At 49.4% G+C, this 22,399-nt stretch overlaps 1 protein-coding gene across 2 annotated transcripts; it reads left to right on the top strand.

The window, feature by feature from the left end:
• Positions 1–5,062: 5,062 nt before the first annotated feature.
• On the top strand, positions 5,063–16,559 carry PRODH2 (proline dehydrogenase 2). 2 transcript variants are annotated; one of them, XM_081217091.1, is made up of 10 exons: positions 5,063–5,302; positions 5,379–5,575; positions 5,666–5,804; positions 5,886–5,972; positions 11,196–11,276; positions 11,363–11,518; positions 11,623–11,789; positions 14,777–14,887; positions 15,274–15,359; positions 16,336–16,559. In XM_081217091.1, the coding sequence occupies exons 1-10, from the start codon at positions 5,129–5,131 to the stop codon at positions 16,518–16,520; spliced, it is 1,383 nt and encodes a 460-aa protein (XP_081073217.1). In that variant the 5' UTR covers positions 5,063–5,128; the 3' UTR covers positions 16,521–16,559. The 2 variants fall into 2 exon arrangements, with proteins under 2 accessions (XP_081073217.1, XP_081073218.1); XM_081217092.1 differs by having other exon boundaries at positions 5,124–5,204.
• The last annotated feature ends 5,840 nt before the right edge of the window (positions 16,560–22,399 follow it).

Genomic DNA, 22,399 nt, shown 5'->3' with positions numbered 1-22,399 from the left:
GCCAAAACAAGATTTGCTCTTTACAATATGACTTGACACAGGGCAAGTTTATGACTATGGCAGAAGTGACATTGTGATTTCCAAAGCTAGGTCATAAAAGGCAGTACAACTCCTCCCTGATTCCTTTAGGATGCTCACTCTAAGAACTCCACCACCATGCTGCAAAGAAATCCAAGCATCCTATGGAGAGGAACTGAGGCCCCCAGCCCACAGACCTGACCGAATCTCCAGCCAACAGCCAGCACCAAGTTGTCAGGCATGTGAGTACAGTATCTTGAAAGTGCATCCTCCAGCCCCAAGTTGAGCCAACCCTGCTCATCCTACATGGAACAGAAACAAACAACTGAACTGAGCCCTGCCCAAACTGAGAAATTGTAAGCAAAATAAATTATTGCTATTTTTTAAAGCTACCAATATTAGGGGTAGTTTATTTAGCAACAGTTGTTAACTGGAGCAGTTGCTTCTGCTAACCCTCACTCACGGTGGCTTACTTTCTTGTGTGCTTGGTGATTTTTTTTATATATATATTACCAGGCTGGAACATCATTATTTTATACTTTTTTTTTTTTTGGCAGTATGCGGGCCTCGCACTGCATCATTATTTTAGAGTGATTTATCTTCTCTTTTAGGACAGACCTCAAAGTTAACTACTGATGAGTTTTCCCATTTCTCATCTCTCTTGCTTGATAACCCTAAAGAACTCACCACCCCTAGTCTTGGATGGCCCCATCCTGGGACAGTCTGTACTTTTCACATTTGTAAATATCAATATCAGACTGATAATAATCTCATCACCACACCCCAGTTCACCCCCCACATCTCTACCCTGAGAGAAGAACTAAATTCTTCGATTGGTTAACACATTGTCAGAGGTCAGGGAGCAGGCTAGTTTCCTCCTACTACAGGAAATAGAAGACAACCACACACATCACTAGTTCAGTGTAAGTGTGGCTCACCTATGCCTAATTTGAGAAAGGAACAAATTCATTCTCCCTTCAATAATCTCCGTCTATCACCATTAACCTTTGAGATCCCTAAATGCAAGCAGTTCACCTGCTGCTGCTTGGTTCTATCGCCTTAGTTGTGGCTCGCTGGCTCCTTAGTTATGGCATGCGGGCTCCTTAGCTGTGGTGTGTGAACTCTCAGTTGCAGCATTCATGTGAGATCTAGTTCCCTGAGCAGGGATCAAACCCGGGACCCCTGCATTGGGAGTGTGGAGTCTTAACCACTGTTCCACCAGGGAAGTCCTGGTTCTATCTCCTTAAGAACAAGCAAGGGGGGAAAAAAAGTAAGATCTGCCAGGTGAGAAATAAAAAATATCTTCTCCAAATCCCACTAAGGTGCCTTTCCCACCCAGAACTGAGTTTTCCCACTGTTATATATCTCCTTGTAACTTAATTAAAGAGCAATCAGGGCCTGCCTGCCTACCCTCCAGCATAAACATCCTTGGAAAACGTCAAACACACCTGGATAACTAATTTTGTCATGAGAACCTGTCATGAGAGAGGGGAAGATCTTGGCACCACCTCTACTGGAGCAATGAGTGGAACACCACGGCACCTTGGTAAGCAGCCCTGCTGTCAGTAACCACTGTTAGAGCAACTCTACCTCTCCCAGCTGCCCCCTACTCCATCCCCTGTCAGATCATGACTTTTTTGAGGGAGTGATTCTTGTGGCCTCCTTTACTTCTTGCCGGATCAGCACTGACTCAAGAAGTTGATCTTATCCACATGGAAACAAATGTCCATCAACAGATGAATGGATAAAGAAGATGTGGTACATATATACAATGGAATACTACTCAGTCATAAAAAAGAATGAAATCATCCTATTTGCAGCAACGTGGATGGACCTAGAGATTATCATACTGAGTGAAATAAGTGAGAAAAAGAAAGACAAGTGCCATATGATATCACTTACATGTGGAATCAAAAATATGACACAAAAAACTTATCTATGAAACAGAAACAGACTCACAGACATAAACAGAATTGTGGTTGCCAAGGGGTGGGAGAGGAATGGGTTGGGAGTTTGGGATTAGCAGATGCAAACTATTATATATAGAATGGATAAACAACAAGGTCCTACTGTATAGCACAGGGAAGTATATTCAATATCCTGTGATAAACCATAATGGAAAAGAATATGAAAAAGAATGATGTATATATATGTATAACTGAATCACTTTGCTGTATGCCAGAAATTAACACAACATTGTAAGTCAACTATACTTCAAAAACATAAATTTAAAAATGTATGACTTTAGACCCAAACTCTGGGTTACAGGAGATACAGAAGATAAAGGAACACATTAAATGACATCACAATGACATCATAATCAGGCAAATACAATATGTAGGACATTCTATAAGACAACTTTAAACTTTGTTTGCAAATTTTCATGATAAAATATCAGGGAAAGTGAAGAAATTATCAGTGATGGGAATCCATTCAAAACAACAATCTGCAAATGTTAAAAATGAGGCAAATCAGCAAACTATAGAGAAAATGAACAAAGCCAAAGTTTGAAAAAATCAGCAAGATTGATAAAATCCCCAGTTAGACTGATCACGAAAAAAAGAGAGAACAGAAATTACTAATATCAAGATTGGAAGAGAGATTATCACTACAAATTCTGTCACCATTAAAAGGATGTAAAGAGAATATTATGACAACTTTGTGTCAAGTCCTTGACAATTTAGATGAAATGCCAATTCCTTGAAAAACACAACGTATGAGAGTAACTCAAGATGCAATAGAAAATATATTTATTCAAGAAATTGAACTTATTATTAAAATCCTTCCCACAAAGAAAGCTCCAGGCCCAGATGGCTTCGCTGGTGAAATCTATCAAAGATTAAAGAAAGAAATAACATAAAATCTTTCAAATCTGAGATCCAGCTATATGTGCTGAGATGGAAACAATCCCTCAAAATACATTAAGTAAAAAAATCAATGTGCAAAGGGACAAGTAGTATTTTCTCATTAATGTAACAAAAAGGAGGTATATAGGTATGTTTCTATGCACAAACTATCCTCTGCAAGGATACCCAGTTGCTTTAGAGGCATGAATTGAGGAGTTGGAGAAACTGTTTCACTCCTTTTCCTTTTGTGTTATCTTAATTTTAAAATATGAACTGTACATGTAATAAAAAAAGTTTAAAGACTTTTTAACCCAGGATTTTCTGGATTTATAGTCTGACTCTTGTCCCTTGATTCTGTGAATTAGGTACTGAGGAAAAGACTGCAAAAAGGGTGGTTCAAATTTTATTCCTGGGGTTTAGGGGACAAGGACATTAAATCCACACTTGGCCACTGGCTGTGTGACTTCAGACATCTTTACCTCTCTGAGGCTCCACTTTTACTATCTGTGAATGGGAGGTTGTGCGTTAGAGGATTAATTTTGTCCAACTCCTGGGAGGTAACCTCTAATCCCTTGGAATATCCTGCTTGTTAGGACTATCTTTGTTTACCTGGGGTCCTTGGGCTGTGCAGTATAAGCTTGATCCCTGGAGGGGCTGGAGACTAAGGTCAGTCATGTGGGAGGTAGGCCATGCCCATGTAACTGACCCCCAGTAAAATGTCTGGACACCACGGCTCATGTGAATGTCCCTGGCGTGGCACTCCATGTTTGTTTTCATGTTTTGTTTCTGGGAGAATTGAGCACCATTCACTAGGCTCCACTGGGAAAGGACAATGAGAAGCTTGCCTTGGTGTCTCCAGGGCCTATGTCTTGTCTTGGTGTCTCCAGGTCGTATGTCTCCTATGTCCCATAGCTTCTTCCCTTTGATATTTTTAATCTGTATCCTTTCACTGTAATAAATCATAACCATGAGTAAAACAGCTTTTCTGAGTTGAGTCCCTCCAGTGAATCGGTGAGCCTGAGGTGATTTTGGGGATCCCTAAACACAGGGGTGATTAATGTCATATACCTCTTCAGGGGCATAGACACCAATGGGGTTGTACGTACACAAAACAATGATCACAGCCAGTATGTATTGAGCACATACTGTATACCAGGCTGTGTGTGTCCACGAGCTCACTGGCTCCTCATAACAACTCCGTGAGGCTGATACTATGATTAATTTCTTATTTTTATTTTATTGTGAAATGTATTGTACATTCAGGAGTGTAAAATATAAATGTATGGCTTTAAAAAATACTTATAATGCGAACAACTGTGAATCCTCATCAGGTTAAGAAAAAAAGGACATAGAAGCCCCCATGAGCCCCTACCCAGTTACGACTCCTCTAATCCCTTGAGGTAACCACCTTTCTGACTTTTGTGATAATAATTTCCTTGCTTGCCTTTTCTTTATAGTTTGACCGCCCATGTATGTATCCCCCATACTATATTGCCATTTCATTATCCCTGCTTTTGAGTTTTTTGAATAGAATAAGACTGCATGTCCTGTTTGGCTGTTTGGTGTCTGGTTTCTTTCACACACCACGTGTGTGAGATTTATCCATGTGGTTGTATGTATCAGTAGTTTATGCTCTTTTCATTGCTCTGTAGTATTCTGTTGTATGACTAGACCACAGTGTATTTATCCATTCTCCAGTTGATGGAAATTTGGGTAGTTCCCATTTGGGACTATTACAAAGAATGCTGCTGGGAACATTTCTTCCTGTACATGTTTCCTGATGCCCATGTTCAAGTTCTCTAAGACATATACTTAATATGGAACAGATAGGTAAAAGGTTATATGCATTTTCAAATTTATTCAGTAGCACTAGCCTCTCTCCCATTTTAAGATGAGGCAATTGCAACAAGAGAGGTTAATAACTTTCCCGAGATCACAAAGCCACACTGCCTTGCTCCCAGAGCCCACATTCTCACTTAACACCCACTGGCATATGATGGGCACCTAATAATTGTGAGCTGTTATTCTGAGGGTCGTTGGGGGCTGTTTTGGGGGGTTTTCTTTCCTGTCCCCATTATTCTGAACTATGTCCCCATAAGTTAATAATTAACTGCCCCTCAAGGAGCCTGTGATCCTAAAGATTTACCTTTCCCTGGTTACTGTCTGGTTAATCAGTCACTGCCCCTGGCCGGGCAAGGGGCATTAGGTGGACCAGCTGCCTCCAAAGCCCCCTGACCTGGTGTGGAAGTGGCGAAGGATTCCTGATGCTCTGGACCTGTCGTGTGTTCTGCTCCCAAGCGGGCCCCTCCCCTGGGGGCTGGAAGCCCCTGAGCTTTGATGGTGGGGCCTTCCACCTCAAGGGCACAGGAGAACTGACCCGGGCTTTGCTGGTGCTACGGCTGTGTGCCTGGCCCCCTCTGGTCACCCACGGCCTGGCGGTGAGCAGTGACCGTGGGGACTGGCCCAGGGGGTCCCCAGGGCCAGGCTCTGAGCCCTTGCTCCCTGTCACCCCAGCTCCAAGCCTGGTCTCAGCGACTCCTGGGGTCCCAGCTCTCGGGCGCGCTTCTCCGAGCATCCATCTACGGGCAGTTTGTGGCTGGTGAGACCACAGAGGAGGTGAGGGGCTGTGTCCAACAGCTCCAGACCCTAGGCCTCCGGCCCCTGCTGGCAGTGCCCACCGAGGAGGAGCCAGACTCAGCTGTCAAGACTGGGTGAGTAGGGGGCCAGGGACCAGGGTGGCCGGGAGGCTTGCAAGAAGGGGGTTAGTGGGCTCCAAACCCTGACGCCTGCTGGCTGGGCAGCGAGGCCTGGTATGAGGGGAACCTCAGCGCTATGCTTCGATGCGTGGACCTGTCACGAGGCCTCCTGGAGAGCCCTGGCCCGACTGGCAACATCCTCATGCAGCTGAAGATTACGGCGCTGATGAGCACTCGGCTCTGTGTAAGGGACTGGCAGGGTGGGAGGGGAGGGGGTGGGCGCCCCCCAGGTCCCCTCGCTACCCCACCTACCACCCCATTCCAGAAGGAGCTAACCTCACGCGTCCGAAGGCCAGGGGGGTCCTTGGAGCTGAGCCCTGAAAGACTGGCTGAAGCCATGGACTCTGGGCGGGTAAGGAGCTCAGGCTGGGGGAGATTGAATGGTTGGTGGGGAATGTGGGGGAAGCAGAGCCCCCTGGACTTGGAGGTAGCAGGCACCCGCCAGCGGCATGTTCAGAATGTTTAACTACCTCTACTTTCCAGGCTTAGAGTGATCAGAATAAGTGTGGCTACAGACCTGGGGCATGGCTGGAATAAATGGAATATGGGTCACCTGTGGACTCTAGGGGAGGGGCCTGGGGGCTGGGAGCTCTCAGAGGAGAGATTGAGACGGCAACTCTTTACCAACTAGAAGAAAGTAATCAATATTTTATAAATCGACTCAGCTATGCTAGTGTGTGCTAACTAGCTGGCAGCTATGATTAGACCAATGGGTTTTGGTTCACTCATTCACTCATTTGTTCTTTCATTTATTCTTTTTTTTTAATTAACTGTAACTTTTGAAAAATGTTTACTTTATTCATTTATTTATTTGGTTGCGCCGGGTTTTAGTCGTGGCAGGTGGGCTCCTTACTTGTGGCACGTGTGCTCCTTAGTTGTTGCCAGCAGGCCCCTTAGTTGCGGCATGTATGTGGGATCTAGTTCCCTGAGGAGGGAACGAACCCGGGCCCCCTGCGTTGGGAGCACGGAGTCTTAACCACTGCGCCACCAGGGAAGTCCCTCTTTCATTTATTCTTTATTTCTGTATCTTATTTCTACCCTCCCTGCCATCAGCAGCATGTATCTCTGTTACTGTAATTTTGTTTTGCCAAGTATATGCTCTTTGGGGGCATTTTTTCCAACATTTTATTATGAAAATTTTCGAACATACAGAAAAGTTGAAAGAATTTTACAGTGAACACCCATATACCTGCTGCCGTTAACATTTAACTATATTGCTTTATTTATTTATTTATTTATTTTTTAAACATCTTTATTGGAGTATAATTGCTTTACAATGGTGTGTTAGTTTCTGCTTTATAACAAAGTGAATCAGCTATACATATACATATATCCCCATATCTCTTCCCTCTTGCATCTCCCTCCCTCCCACCCTCCCTATCCCACCCCTCTAGGTGGTCACAAAGCACCGAGCTGATCTCCCTGTGCTATGCGGCTGCTTCCCACTAGCTATCGGTTTTACATTTGGTAGTGTATGTACGTCCATGCCACTGGGCATATACTTGCTTTAAATCTTATCTATCCTTCTATCCATTCCTCTATCCATCCATCAATCCCCATTGTTTTGATGCATTTCAAAGTAAGTTGCAGACCTCAGCACACTTCTCCCCCAAATGCTTCAGAATGCACATCACTAATTAGAGCTCTGTATTTATTTCCTTTCAGGTAAAATTTACATACAATGAAATGCACACATTGTAAATGTACCCTTTGATGAGCTTTGACAAATACACACCTGAGCAATTCAAATCCCTATCAAGGTATAGAACATTTCCATCACTGCAGGAAGTTCCCTTGTGCCCTTCTCCATCAATGGGGTTGGGTGGGGGGTGGAGGGTATAGTTTTAAACGCACACAAGTAACATTATGTTATCTATGGCATTCTGTTTCTTACTTTTTTCACTGAGCACTCTGATTTTAAGATCTCTCCAAGCATCTCTGTGTACATCTAATCCATTTTTTAAAATATTTATTTATTTATTTGGCTGCTCTGGGTCCTAGTTGTGGCAAGCGGGATCTTTGTTACCACGTGCGAGATCTTTTAGTTGTAGCATGTGGACTCTTAGTTACAGCATGTGGGATCTAATTCCCTGACCAAGGATCGAACCTGGGCCCCCTGCACTGGGAGTGTGGAGTCCCAACCACTGGACCATCAGGGAAGTCCCTAATCCATTGTTTTTAATGGCTGCTTCTGGCCGCATGGTTTACCTCTCCTGGGATGGACACCCGGTTGGCCTCTGAGTCTCCATCACCCCAAATAATGCTGCCTGGGACCTGCTGAGGTTTCTTTTTTTAATTCGTAATTTTTAATACGTGTCACAGAACACATAGAAGCAGGACTTAGTGCTTCAAAGGATCAGCTTTGGAGTGTACCGAATTTCACCTCTTCGTGAACTTAGTTTACTCATGTGAGGACAGTGATGGTAATTTCTTCCCAGTGTGGGTTTAAAGACTAAAGACCCTGCCAGGCTGGCATCCGCACGATGACAGAGGGGCCCTCATCCCTCTGTGTCACTAGCTTCCCTTGGCTTCCCCAACACCATCAGACCTGCTGTTCCTTTTCCATCTCTGCCAGCTCATTCTCAATCTGTTAGGTTTTACTCTGCCTGACTCTTAAATATGGAGGTTCCCCAGGGCGAGGTCCCGGCTCACTCCCCTCTCAGTCCTTACTCCCCTCCAAGGGGCCTTCGCACCCACCCCTACAGCCTGTTTCCCTGCTCTGCACTCATGATGCCTGCCTTCTGTCTCCAGCCCCAGCCTTTCCCCTGAGTCCCTCTGGAACCTCCGCCTGGACGTCCCCCAGACCCCTCACAACAACTGGGTCCCACACTGGCCTGTGTCTCCCCAAACCTGCCCCCTCCTCCTGTCCCCATCTCAGAGCAGTCCTACCACCCCCATCCCAGATCCCAAGCCCCACCCATCCTTGGTCTTCACAGCCACTGGCTCCACAGCACGATTCATAACTGTCCTGTTCACGGCCATATCCCAGGCCATGGCACCTAGACAAGATGTGATAAACATATGTTAAATAAATGAGTAAATGAATGGAGCAAGTGAGTCTGAAGCAGTAAACTAATGGTGGAGAACTTACCACTCACAACGTGCCACGCACTGTCCTAAGTGGTTTACATGTGTTCAAGGGAAGCATTTACTCTCTGCCTGGAGATGCTGAGGTTTAAATCCCGGGTCAAGCTGTGTGATTTTATAAGTTTATTTATTTATTTATATTTTTGGCCACGTTGGGCCTTTGTTGTTGCGTGCGGGCTTTCTCTAGTTGGGGCAAGAGGGGGCTACTCTTCGTTGAGGTGCGTGGGCTTCTTATTGCTGTGGCTTCTCTTGTTGCGGAGCACAGGCTCTAGGCATGCAGGCTTCAGTAGTTGTGGCACACGGGCTCGGTAGTTGTGGCTCACAGGCTCTAGAGCGCAGAATCAGTAGTTGTGGCACATGGGCTTAGGTGCTCCGCAGCATGTGGGATCTTCCCGGACCAGGGCTCAGACCCGTGTCCCCTGCATTGGCAGGCGGATTCTTAACCATTCTCCACCAGACACAGCTTGGAAGTCCCAAGCTGTGTGATTTTAGATGAATGACTTCAACTCTCTGTGCCTTCACCTCTGTTTCCCCCTCTGTAAAATGGGGATGACAATAGTCCCTACTTCAGAGGGTGGTGAAGGGTAAATGAGGACCTGAAATTGCATGTGGCACCCTCTTGGCCCTCTGTGAGGGTGGCGGCTCCACCAGCTGCTCACACCCCAGAACTCTCCTGGGATGATGCCCCATAGGGAGACAATTCTCTGATTGGGGAGAAGAACTCCACAGGTGCCCCTCACCCTTCCCTTCTCCTGGAGAGTCTTCTCCCCCAGGATGGGATCCATATCCATCCTGTTGACTATACTGGAGCCCTAAATTCCACCTGTTCCTCTTTCTTTAACTTTCCAATTTCTTTGAACCCAGCTGGACTCTCTGAGTCACCAGCAGCTCATATTCACCCTCGAATCCCCATAAGAGGACCCTGAACTAGGAACAATTATTATTTCCACATTACAAATGTAATAATTCCCTAAATGTTTGTTGAACATCTACCACGTTCCAGATGCTGTGCCAGGGGTGGGGATGATGACCAAGATAAACAAAATCTCTGCCCTCGAGGTAATTTCTTGCTAGTCTGGGAGACGCAAGAGACACTCAGTTGTTAAAACCAAAGCCCAGTCGGGGCTTGCAGGGCCTTGTGCCGGTGAGGGGGGTGCGGCGCAGCGCACCGAGCCAGGAAAATCATTCTTTTTCAAGTTTAGGTTCTAGTACCCCTCAGGGTCTCAGTTTCCTAATCTGGAAATTGGGAATAATATTTACTTAATTGTTTTAGGGGATCAAATTAATTAATGCAGATAAAGTAGGTGCTTTTGAAATTGGGCTCCGAGAGCTTCCCCCTATTAGTAAACCGCCTTTTCACCTGAGCTCTTTTGAAAGGTTTCTGTTTATTGTTCCCTTACAGTCCAATGATCTTGGATTCAGATGGGGAGAGTGGTGCAGAGACAGACACAGAGGAACATTGCCCTCTCTTCACTCTATCCATAAGTGTGTGAAAAAATGTAATAAATGTTTAATTGTACTAAAACAAAAAACAAAGCCGATATGTTACAAGTATAGACAGCCATTGTAGGGAAAAATAAGGCTGAGGAAGGGGAAAGGAAAGCCCCAGGAAGGGAGTTGCAAGTTCAAACCAGAGAAAACCTCATAGAGAAGGTGGCATTGAAATAAAGACCCTGCGGAGAGGTTGGAGTGAAGTAAGTGGACATCTGGGCGAAAAGTGTTCCAGGCGGAAGGAACAGCCAGAGCAAAGGCTCTGAGGTGGGAAGGTACCTGGCATGTTCAAAGACTAGCAGGGAGGCCAGTGAGGCTGGAGGGCAGTAAGCCTGGAGGAGGGTGGGAGGAGGTGAGAGCAGAGGGGTCAGACCAGGGGAGCCTTGTGAGGTGCAACGAGGCCTTCAAAGTTTGATGAGGAAACTGAGGTCCCAAGAGACTGATGCGAGGTAACACGTATGGCTCTTACTATGAGCTAGCTACTGTTCCAAGCACTTTCTAGATGCTAATTCCAAGTCACGCCACTCTCCCACTGGAAAATAGAGCTTGGAATAACATCTGCCTACTAGGATCATTGTAAAGAGTAAATACATAAGATGGCATTTGAAGCCACCTATTATTATAACATGTATTGAGTGCTTATCATATTCTGGCACAGTCCTGTCCTGTTTATGTCCAGGCACATCTCATATATTGACCCATTTTTATCCACACAGCGACTCCATGAGGTAGTTATTATTATCACCCCCATTTTACAGAGGAGAACATTGAGGCCCAGAGAGGTTATATGATTTGTTCCAGGCCACACAGTAAGTGGTGGAGCCAGGATTCAAACTCAGATTCTGAGCTCTCAACCATTGTATCAATATCAATGTGATACAGTTACTTTTCAATTTCTAAACTGTTTCTCCCTTCCTGCTGGTGGGGGAGAGAAGACTTAGGCTCTGGAAGGGTCCAGTAGCCCTGAACTGCTCTTGCCACCCCCCACCCCCCACAGGACCTCCAGGTCTCCTGCCTCAGTGTCGAGCAAACCCGGCATCTCCAGGCCTCCTTGAGCCGTTTGCACCGGGTGGTACAGGTAACACCTGCGGCCGCGGTCTGGCTCCACTGCACCTGCGTGCTGGTCGCTCCTGGGGGCCCGACCACAGTCTCTCTCACCCTCAGCACGCCCGGGCCCAGCATGTGAGGCTCCTGGTGGATGCTGAGTACACCTCCCTGAACCCTGCACTCTCTCTGCTGGTGGCCGCTCTGGCCACTCGCTGGAACAGCCCCAGGGAAGGCGGGCCCTGGGTGTGGAACACTTACCAGGCCTATCTGAAGGTGTGTGGTGCACTTGGGGCGGGGGTGGGGGAGGGGTCCGGGGGAGGGGACCGCAGGCCGGGGTCCCAGCACCTTGACCCGAAGCTGCCCCTGTGCTCTGCCAGGACACCTATGAGCAGCTGAGGCGGGATGCTGAGGCCGCAGACAGGGCTGGCCTGGCCTTCGGGGTGAAGTTGGTACGAGGGGCGTATCTGGAGAAGGAGAGAGAGGTGGCCCGGCTCCAGGGTACCGAAGATCCCACTCAGCCTGACTACAAGGCTACCAGTCAGAGGTGGGACTGGGGCAGGCTGGTCTCTGAGACAAACAATATTAGCATCTAACCTTTCATTAGCACTCACTTCCCAGGGAGCTGAGTGTCCTGTGTGGGTCTACACAACACTCCCTCTCCCCAGTCCAGGACACCGTCACTTCGCCCCTGAAGAGCAGCCTCCTCCTTGGGCTTCCTGCTCCCTTCTCTATCCCCCCTCCCCATTCAGTCCCCACATGCAGCCAGAGGGAGCCTGCCTCACATCTTGTCCCTCCTCAGTTCAAAATCCTCCCATGGCTCCCAGTGCACCCTTGATAAACCCCAGATCCTTGCAACTGCCTGCAATCCTGTCTCCTCGCTCACTTCACTCCAGCCACACTGGCCTCCTTGATGCCCCCCAGGGCCTTTGCACTTCCTGTTCCCAATGCCCAGAACCTTCTCCCTCCAGACAGTGGTGTGGCTCAATCCCTCACCTCCTTAGGTCTTTACTTGTTGGTACCTTCTCAGGGGACCTTCCTGCCCTCCCTGTCAAAAACTAGAACTCTCCACACCCACTCACTTCTTAGATTGATTTTTCTTCCGGTGCTTATCAGCAGTTGAGGTTTCACATTCGGTTGCTCATTATTCGTCTCACCCACGGGACTGTGGGCCCAGGAGGGCAGGGCCTTCTGATTTGTTCACTGCTGAACCCCCAGTGCTTAAAATTGCGCCTGTTGTGTGGTGGGTGCTCGGTACAGATCTGTTGAAAGAACGAATAAACCACCCAAGCGGTAGACACTGTTATTATCATCCCCATTTCACAGAGGATGAAATCGAGGCACAGAGAAGTGGAATCACTTACCCACGGTCACACAGCTAGTGAGTGGCAGGGCCAAGATTTTTGGCAGACTGGCTCTAGAACCCATATTTTTACTCACCTCAAATCATTGTGAGTTCCTTGGGCCACCGTCCCATGGCCCTGGGAAGAAAGAATTTATTCTTTCAGGGAATTTCCTGGCAGTCCAGTGGTTAGGATTCTGGGCTTTCACTGTTTAGGGGCCCAGGTTCAATCCCTGGTTGGGGAACTAAGATCCTGTAAGCCGAGAGGCCGCAGCCAAAAAAAGAATTTATTCTTTCAGTACATACTTGCTGACCACTTGATTTATTTATTTTTCTTTTAAATTTATTTATTTATTTATTTATCTTTGGCTGTGTTGGGTCTTTGTTGCTGTGCTCAGGCTTTCTCTAGTTGCGGCAAGTGGGGGCTACTCTTCGTTGCTGTGCGTGGGCTTCTTATTGTGGTGGCCTCTCTTGTTGTGGAGCACAGGCTCTAGGCGCACGGGCTTCAGTAGTTATGGCACACAGGCTCAGTAGTTGTGGCTCACGGGCTCTAGAGCTCAGGCTCAGTAGTTGTGGCGCATGGGCTTAGTTGCTCCGCGGAATGTGGGATCTTCCCAGACCAGGGCTTGAACCCGTGTCCCCCGCATTGGCAGCGGATTCTTAACCACTGTGCCACTGGGGAAGTCCCTGACCACCTGATTTAGATCAGGAACTGTGTTGCACCCTGGTTGCAGTGGCAACCAAGGTGGCCACCAGGCCCTGTCCTCATGGAGTTTTCAAAGCCCAATTCCATTTCACAGTGGACCAAGGAGAGGTCTGTAGAGTTGCAAGTACTTACCAAGCTTCCAGAGCACGTTGCCAAGCCACAAAGGCTAAGCTTGCATCCAAGCCCATGAAGGTTCCTAGGCACATTTGTGTCCCATAGGCTTAATCATTTGGCACCATTTTTTTTTTTACTGAGATATAATTCACATATCGTAAAATTTGCTATTTTAAAGTGTACAATTCAGTGGCCTTTAGTATGTTCATAAGATTGTGCAGCCATCACCACTATCTAATTCCAGAACATTTTCATCACCTCAAAAAGAAACCCCATATGCGTTAGCAGTCACTCCCCATTCCCACCCACCCCCAGCCCCTGGCAACCACTAATCTACTTTCTGTCTCTATAGATTTGTCTATTCTGGACATTTCCTATTAATGGAATCATATAATATATGACCTTTTGTACCTGGCTTCTTTCACTCAGCATAATGTTTTCAAGGTTCAGCCGTGTTGTAGCATGTGTCAGTGCTTCATTCCTTGTTATGGTCGCATAATATTCCATTGTATGGAGAGTTCACATTTGATTTATCCTTTCATCAGTTGATGGATATTTGGATTGTTTCCACTTTTTTTGTCAATTGTGGATAGTGCTGCTATGAACATTCACATACACATTTTTGTGTAAACATACAGTTTTCATTCTCTTAAAAGTTGAGTTCTCTAGGACTGGAATCGCTGGGTCATATGGTCACTCCATGTTTAACTTTTTGAGGGACTACCAGATGGTTTTCCAAAGTGGCCGCAGCATTTTAGACTCACACCAGCACGGTGGGAGGGTTCCAGTTTCTCCACATCTTCTCCAGCACAGTACCATTAATGTTTTAATAGAGATTTTGAATAAATAATACATTCACATGATTCAAAAATCAAAATGATATGAAAATGAACACACCAACACAGCTCACATCCACTCACATCCCCATGTAATCATGGGGTCTCCCTGCCCCCGCAGGGGCACTCCACTCTCCTCTGGGTGTTCATTTAGCCGGTCCCCCACTTACAGACATTTGGGTTGTTACTAACCCTGCTCTGTAGACACTGCTGCAGTGAATGACCTTGGATAACTGTCATCTTGTGTGATGTGGCCCTTAGCTGTGACAGTGCCATTGTGCCAGAGGCTTTATGTCCACCCTCATCTCACTCCATCCTCACAGCAACACTGTTAGGTGAAGGTGGGTTGTTAAAGAGAAGAAAAAGGCTCAGAGAGGGGATGTCTCTCGCAGCGGAGGCAGGTGGGATGCAGGTACTTCCTGACTTCAGGGTCCTTGCCCTTAGGCACCCCACCTCCCAAGGAAAGAAATCTCCAGTCCCTGGGGCCTAACCCTCACTTAGCAGGTGTCATATGCCAGACCTTCATCTCCCTTCAGTTACAGCCGCTGTCTGGAGCTGATGCTGACCCAGGTGTCCCATCGTGGCCCCATGTGCCCCCTCATGGTGGCTTCCCACAATGAGGACTCCGTTCACCAGGCAACCAAGCGGTATGGAGTAGGGGAATGGGAAACAGGTGCCCAAAGGGTGGTGGACGTGGAACAAGGGGAGGGACAGTGTGGGCCAGTAGGTTCAAAGGGGATGGGGAGGATATTCAAAATATTTAACTCCTGCTACACCTGCAGGTCCCATAGTCCCCAGCTGAACAAGGCATTGCCCCTTATTTTCTGGGGCATGGGGAGGTCCCAGGGCTCCAGAGAAGAAGTAGGGGCTCACTGGGGATCCTTCAGGGGGCCCAGGGCAGTGGTTATTTATCAGTGAGTCTGGAAGTACTTCAATATTTGAGTAACTAGAACAGCCATATGAGTGCATCATGGCTGACTTTCAGCTCTGGATCCAGCCACTGTCTGGATTGATGATGTGGCCTTTTCTGTAGCATGTGGGAGCTGGGCATTCCTCTGGATGGGCCTGTCTGTTTTGGACAACTTCTGGGGATGTGTGACCATGTCTCCTTGGCACTGGGTATGTGAATGATCCGTCCCTCCCAGCCCCACTCCCACATCCCACCCAGTCAGCCCCAGGCCTCATTCCCTCCCACACAGATCCCATCTTCCATTCCCAGACAATGCCTGGCCAGGCTCCCATCCAGAGCCTGCAGCTGGCAGAGCACCAGACCATTCCAGATAGATCTGTCCCATAGCTGAAGGCCTTGCAGGCCTGTGTCTCTGTGTCTGCGGTCTGTTGTTTTTGTTGGTTCTTCATCATGGTATCTTGTTGCCCGTGTGCTTTGTTATCTTTACTGTGTTGTTCACCAGGGCCTGAGACCAGAAGATTTATGTTTTCTCCTGCCAGGTGCTAAGGGGTACAAAATCAGTGCACCCTAACTTCACAGCTTGAGGTTTCTTGAGATATCCCAGGGATGCAAATTGGGGCTGCAAATATTTTAGGGGACTAACCCATGGCCTCAACCTATCAGAGATGGATTTCTCTATTTTTTCCCTTGCTCTGCTCATGGTCGAGGCCATTCCCTGGGAGTGAGGGAGGGTGGGAGGTTTGACTTCTTGTTATCTCTTACTTTGAGGGTCTAGATTTTTGGGTTCCAACTTAATCTGGGGAAGTTCTCCTTTATAACTCTTACCCTGGTCGGGCTTTGGGCCTCCATTTCTGTACCCCCTCAGCTTTGAAGTCATTAAATAGCAGCTCAATTTTGCCTTCAGGATAGAAATGCTTCTTGTGTAACCCTTCCTTCTCTGGATTCTCACTTTCTCTTAATTCTTGGATTAGTAAATTCCTTATTCTCTTGGCAGCATTTTCATAACTTTGAGGAGATTTTTTTTTTTAATGTTTACTCCAGGATTTTTAGTTTTTTCAGTGGGAGGTTTTGTCCAACCCACCTAGTCTGCCATGTTCTCGGAAATGGAAATCTCTGTTCCAGATGGGGCCTGGGGGAGCCTCTCCCCAAACACCAGCCCACACCCTGCAAATACTCTCCCTCCAGGGCAGGCTGGCTATGCTGTGTACAAGTCCATCCCCTATGGCTCCCTGGAGGAAGTGATCCCCTACCTGATCCGGAGGGCCCAGGAGAACCAAAGTGTACTGCGGGGTGCCCGCAGGGAACAGGAACTGCTCAGCCAAGAACTTCGGCGGAGGCTGCTGGGGCGGGGCCTGAGGGTACCCCATTAGCACCCCCAGGGGTCATATGGTCAATAAAGGTCCTGAGCTGCTGCCCAGGCAGCTGCCCTGTACGGAAGCCACCTCCTTGGGGAAGGGCTCATCTCAGCCTCAGCCAGCCCAAGCTAAGGGGGCTCTGTGGCTCAAGAGAGATCTTTAGATGACCCTAGAGCATAGCAAGGGCATTGATCAAAGACTAATGAGCTCCGCCACCAACCCTGAGGCAGACGATCCTGCGATGGGCCTGGGGTCAGCTCTACTCAGCCAGTTAGTGGCTCACGCGGGAATTTTCTTCACTCCAGTGGACACCCAGGTGAAGAGCACAGATGAAGAGCAGACACTGAGGCACTGAAATCTAGAGGCTGGGCTAAGGCCACACGTCCACGGAGGGACAGAGAGAAGACCCAAGCCACTCTCTCATTTAATAAGCATTTACTGAGTCTCCTTCTGAGCTAGGCTTCCAGGTGAACAGTGCTAGGGACACAACAGTGACCAAACACAACCCCAGGCCTGGCCTCACAGAGGTCTTAGTCCAGTAGGGGTAGACAGACCCATCTTCAGACAGTGACAGCCCAGGGTGGTCAGGGCTGTGATGAGGGGAGCCCAGGCAGAGTATCAGGGCAACGTTGGGAAAAGCCTGGAGGCTGTAGGAGGCCAGAGGAGACACCTGGTGATCAAGAGGGCGTCCCAGAGAATTCATGAGAATAACCAAGTGAATACTGAGAAGAGCATTCCAAGACAAGGGCATGTGCATAAACAGACTCCGGAGTCAGGGACAAGGATGGAGGCCGGGGGGCCAGAAGATGCAGTCTTTGGTGCCACACTGCAGGGTATCGACTCTGTCCCAAGGGCACTGGGGAGTAAGGAGGCTTTGAAGCAGGGGAGGGACAGAGTCAGGCTGGGCTTTAGTGAGAGTCCCTTGGCTGCAGCACGGCGAGTGGACCTTGAGCTTTCCGCCTGAGAGCCCAGAGGAAGCTGGGGTAGGGAAGCCTGGCAGGTGGGTAGAGCAGGGCAGGGTGTGGGGAAGGGAGGAGGGGGCTGGTGGAGAGAACCAAATCAGGAGGCTGAGCGGAAGGGCCGTGGAGCTGATAGGCTGGATTTGAGGCAGACGTTCAGGGCCAGGCCCAGGGCTCTGGCTTAAAGAGGGGACAGTGGCTCCAACTCTGAGATGGGGATCTGGGAGGAGATGCAGTTTGGGGGAGATACTGAGGCCAGTGTGGGACCCAGTGGGTGTGAGGGTCCCAGGGGACGTCCAGAGAGAGGCAGAGTATCAGGACATTGTGGACCCCCAGGTGTGGGGCAAAGAAGAGAGGCTGGGGCGGAGATGGAGGAAACCGCCCGTGGGCGTGGGCGAAAAGCATGGAAAGGCAGCCAAGGGCAGGGATCATAAAGGGCCCGCCAGCCCAAACAAGAAGGCGGTAACATTAGGGGGCAGTCAGTAGCTCTCGGGTGGCCATTGCTGTCTCTCCTACCGGGTCACCTCGGGGCCGCAGGGGCAGCTCTCAGGGGAGGGTGGCTACTGCGCAAGCGCACAGGTGGCCAGAGACAGCGGGTGCGCACGAGCCTAGGATTCGCGCTCAGATCGCCAGAACTAGCGCACGGGGTCACGTGGGGGTCACGTGGCAGCCACGTGGGGATCACTGTCGGAGCCCAATGGTAGGTACAAAGCTGCAGGGACTGGGCCCTCAGCTGTCCACCAGGCCCCTTCCGCAGCCCACAGACCCCCGCCCTCAGACCTCCCCCTCCCTCACACTCCTCCCTCCTTCCCACCCCTCCTACGCCCTCAGACCCACCCCTTTATCAGACCCTGTTCCCTTCCCTCAGCCCACGGATGCAGTCCTCAGACCCCTTCCTTCTCTCCGCCCCTTCTCATAATCCACAGACCCCATCCTAGCACACAGACGCTTCCCTAAACCTCAGCCCGTGCCCCCAACCCTCAGACCCTCTCCCAGCCGACAGACCCCAGCCACTACCCTCAGACCCCTCCTCAAGCCTGCAGACCCTGCCCTCAAGACTGTCCTCCTCCCTTGGACACCTCCCTCTCACAGCCCGTAGACCCCCGCCCCTCTCAGGTCCTAACCCTCAGACCCCTCTTCCTCCAGCGCCTAGGTAGTCTTCAGACCCTCTTCCCAAGCCCCCAGACTCCTTTCCTTGGCCCAGATCCTATCCCCGTAGCCCTTACACCCTCTCTCCCAGATGGAGACCCCAGCCCTCAGATTTCCATAGATCCTCTTCACTCCCAGACTCCCTTGGACCCTGACCTGTTGTGTAGCTGTCCCAGAGCCCACCCCTTTTCTCATTCTGATGCCTCTCTCCAAAGCAGACCCCTCCCGAATTGCCTTTTTTTCTCAGCCTGCCCCCCAGGACTCCCAGCCAGCTCTGTCTTCATTGCCCCCCAGAGGTCTAGTCCTTCACTTCCTCATGCCCTCATGAGACCCGCTAGCTGATCCCTGGCCAGGAGCTGAGTCCAGAGCCCACAGACGCCCTCACTGCGTTCTCGCTTCCCCGTGGAGCTGGGCTCCGTTCGGGATCCAGGAGGCCAGGTGGGCCATCTGCATCGCCTGGCTATGGCCAGGGACCCAGGCTGGGGCCTCACCCGGCTCCTGCGGAGAGGTGAGAGTTTGGCTGCTGGAAATGCCTGGGGGGACAAGATCAAGGGGCAGAATGGAGGGTGCGACTTCAGTTGGCCAGTCAACAAGTGTGTAGCAGGCACCTATGGTGTGCCAAGGCTCTGTTGTCTGAGATGGGGATTTATGGGTAAACATGACCTTCTGGGTCATTGTGAATGAAATCTAATATGAGAATTTAAGAGAGTGATGAGAATGATGTAGAAAGGAGAGGTAAAGAGGATGGCCTTGGGCCTCCCTGGTGGCGCAGTGGTTGAGAGTCCGCCTGCCGATGCAGGGGATACGGGTTCGTGCCCCGGTCTGGGAGGATCCCATATGCCGCGGAGCGGCTGGGCCCGTGAGCCATGGCCGCTGGGCCTGCGCATCCGGAGCCTGTGCTCTGCAACGGGAGAGGCCACAACAGTGAGAGGCCCGCATACTGCAAAAAGAAAAAAAAAAAAAAAAAAAAAAAAAAAGAGGATGGCCTTTCGGATAGGGTGATACTTGGGTCCTCCAGTATGAGTCAGTCATGCAAACAGCTGGGGGGAGAGCCCTTCAGAAAGATGGAATCGCCAGTGAAAAGGCCCTGAAGTCAAAACACACTGGGTATGTGTAAGTAGCAGCAAGGAGCAAGGGGACTCAGGGAGAGAACTGAAGCTGAGGGGCAGCAGGTACAGACAGGAAGGGGCCTTAAGAGGGGCGTGAATTTTGTTGGATTTTGTTCTGTGTGTGATTGGAAACCATCGGAGTTGTAGGCAGGAAATTAACACTATCAAATTTAGTTTCTGTTTCTCATTGATTTTTGTAAGTTGATTGTGTATCCAGCCACTTTCTGAACTTGCTTAATAGTTGTAATTGTGTGTTGATTCTTTCACTTTTTTGTTATCTGCAGACGGTGACAGTTTGGTCTCAGCTGTTCAATCTTTAAACTCCAATCTCTTTTTCCTGTCATAAGGTATTGGCCAGAACTCCCAAACTTTGTTGTCAATGGCCATCTCTTTCCTTGTTCTTGATATTAAAGGGAAGAGCCTATGTTTCTGCACTAGGTACCATGCTTGCTCTTTGGGTTTTGGTTTGTAATTTTAATCAAGTAAGGAAGTTCCCATCTATTCTTAGTTTTCTGCGGTGGGTTTTTTTTCTCCCTAATCATAAGTGGGTATTGAATTTTATCAAGTGCTTTTTTCTACTGATGCAGTTATACGTGATTTTTGTCCTTTAATTCATGAATGTGTTTTGTTACATTGATAGATTTTCTTTTGTTGAATCATCCTTGCTTTCTGGGAAAAAATCGATTGGGTTACCCTTTTTACTTTATTTAGGGGCTTTGCGTATATGATCATAAATTGAATTGACATATAGCTTCATTTCTGATTCTGGAAACTCTCATCTGGTTTTGGAGTTAAGGTCGTACTAGCCTCATAAAAATGAGCCTTGCCCTCTTTTTCTATTTTTCTGTTTTGGACCAACTTGTATAAGGTTATACGTGAAATGAAGTGATTATTGTAATGATTATATTGTGAAATGATTTGTGTTTTAAGATGATCCCTCTGCAGGGCAAAGCAAATGCAGAAAACCAGTTAGGATGCCACTGCAAAAGATGGTAGGCTACTGAGTAAAATAGGATGCAGTAAATGTGATATTCAGAGGTTCCTGAAGGACCACATTTGGAAGGATTTTGCGGCAGAGACCAAACTAGGTTGGACCAAGTACGTGATTAATTAGCTGTGTCTGCCAGTTACATAGGAATGCGGGGACAAAGACACCATGGGTATATGGGATAGAGTCTGGAGGAAGAGGCACTCAGGGATGATGGATGCAGAGAAACAGGGCTTGGGACGTGATGGGTGTGGAGATGAAGGGCTGGGAGTGGGGCTCTGAGCAGGATGATGGTGCGTAGAGGATTGGCGAGGCCATGGAGGCTGAATCCAGAGGAGGTTACTACCTGGATTCAGCTCTTAAAGGCAGTGCTCAAAAATAAACTTGAGAGATTTCCTGATAAAATCCAGAGAGTTTGCTTTTCTTGAATTTGGTGCTGACCACATGGGACCTGTATTCATATAGTGAAGTTGAGCTGGGTGGAGCCTGCCTGCCCTAGACAGTGCACGAGGCTCCTGTAAGCCCAAGTGCCCATGCAGTCCACTTCCTCCTGGCCCCTGGGTACCTTGGTGTGATTTTGACACCTCTGGGATGGGGGATGGATATTGGCATGGCAGGTAGATGTCACCTTGTTCCAGTTCTGTGGACTTCATGGTGAGGACTGTGTTGAGATGGATTCTGAGGCAGTGTCCCCAGCGGCTGGAAGGTGGGCGCTCCAGGACATAGAGACGGAACCTGGAGTCAAGCAGGGACTGTGGGGGCAGGGAATTGGGAGAGGACCTCTGCCCCCGGAGTAAGGGGCAGGGGTAATCCTCAGCCTTGCTGCCCCTCTGTTGTCCAGGTAGATGGTGAGAGCTCTGCCGGGCAGACGGCGCTCTTCCTCGCGGCGCTGCTGGGCCACAGCTCTGCCGTGCAGCTCCTGCTGGCCTTTGGTGCCAGCCCCAACCAGTGAGTGGACAGGTGGTGATGCCCCACTCTCCCAGCGCCCTGAGTCTGAGTCCCAGCGAGCCTGAGAGCCAGGGCTGTCTTCCCCAGAGGCCTCTCTCCCTCAGACCCCCTTCCATCCCCTGATGACCCTGCCATCCCCAGGGACCAGCCCCCACCTTGTTCTCTCAGTTCGCCCCTTCTTGTCCTCCAGTGACTATTCCCGTTCTCCCAGTGCCTCCCATGCTCACCGCTATCCTCTCACCCTCTCAGACTCCAGTGTGTTCCCAAGTGAGCCCCCCATCTTGATAGCCACCTCCCATGATCGTAGTGACCCCTTTATCCCTCAGCTCTCCCATCCTGCCACCTCCTGTCCCTGTTCCGTCCCTTTCCTAATCCATTACTGTCCTCATCGTTCTGCTGCAGCCGCTGCCTGGACGGCAGCACACCTGTGCATGCGGGTGCCTTCTCGGGCCGCAGCCTGGTGATGCTGCACGTGCTGCAGGTGGGGGGTGACCTGCGTCTGCATGGCCAGCAGGGTCGCACCCCTCGGGAGTGGGCAGAGCTGGGAGGTGAGCCCTGGCCGGGGGTGGTGAGGGCGTCAGGGCGGGCGCCCCACCCTGCCTCACCCCACGGGCCACCCCCGGTGGCCGGGTGCTGGAGCCGTTACAGCTCTGCCGTGCCCACACATCCGCACTGGTGCATGGCAGTGAGTTGGCACCCACTGCACCCCTGGGCCACTTGCAGGCCAGCTCTGGACAGAGC

The sequence above is a fragment of the Mesoplodon bidens genome (genome assembly GCF_964165515.1).
Source record: "Mesoplodon bidens genome assembly, chromosome: 18".
Classification (NCBI taxonomy): Eukaryota; Metazoa; Chordata; class Mammalia; order Artiodactyla; family Ziphiidae; genus Mesoplodon; species Mesoplodon bidens.
The sequence above is the reverse complement of the archived record's forward strand: the minus strand, read 5'-3'. Positions and strand labels throughout refer to the sequence as shown.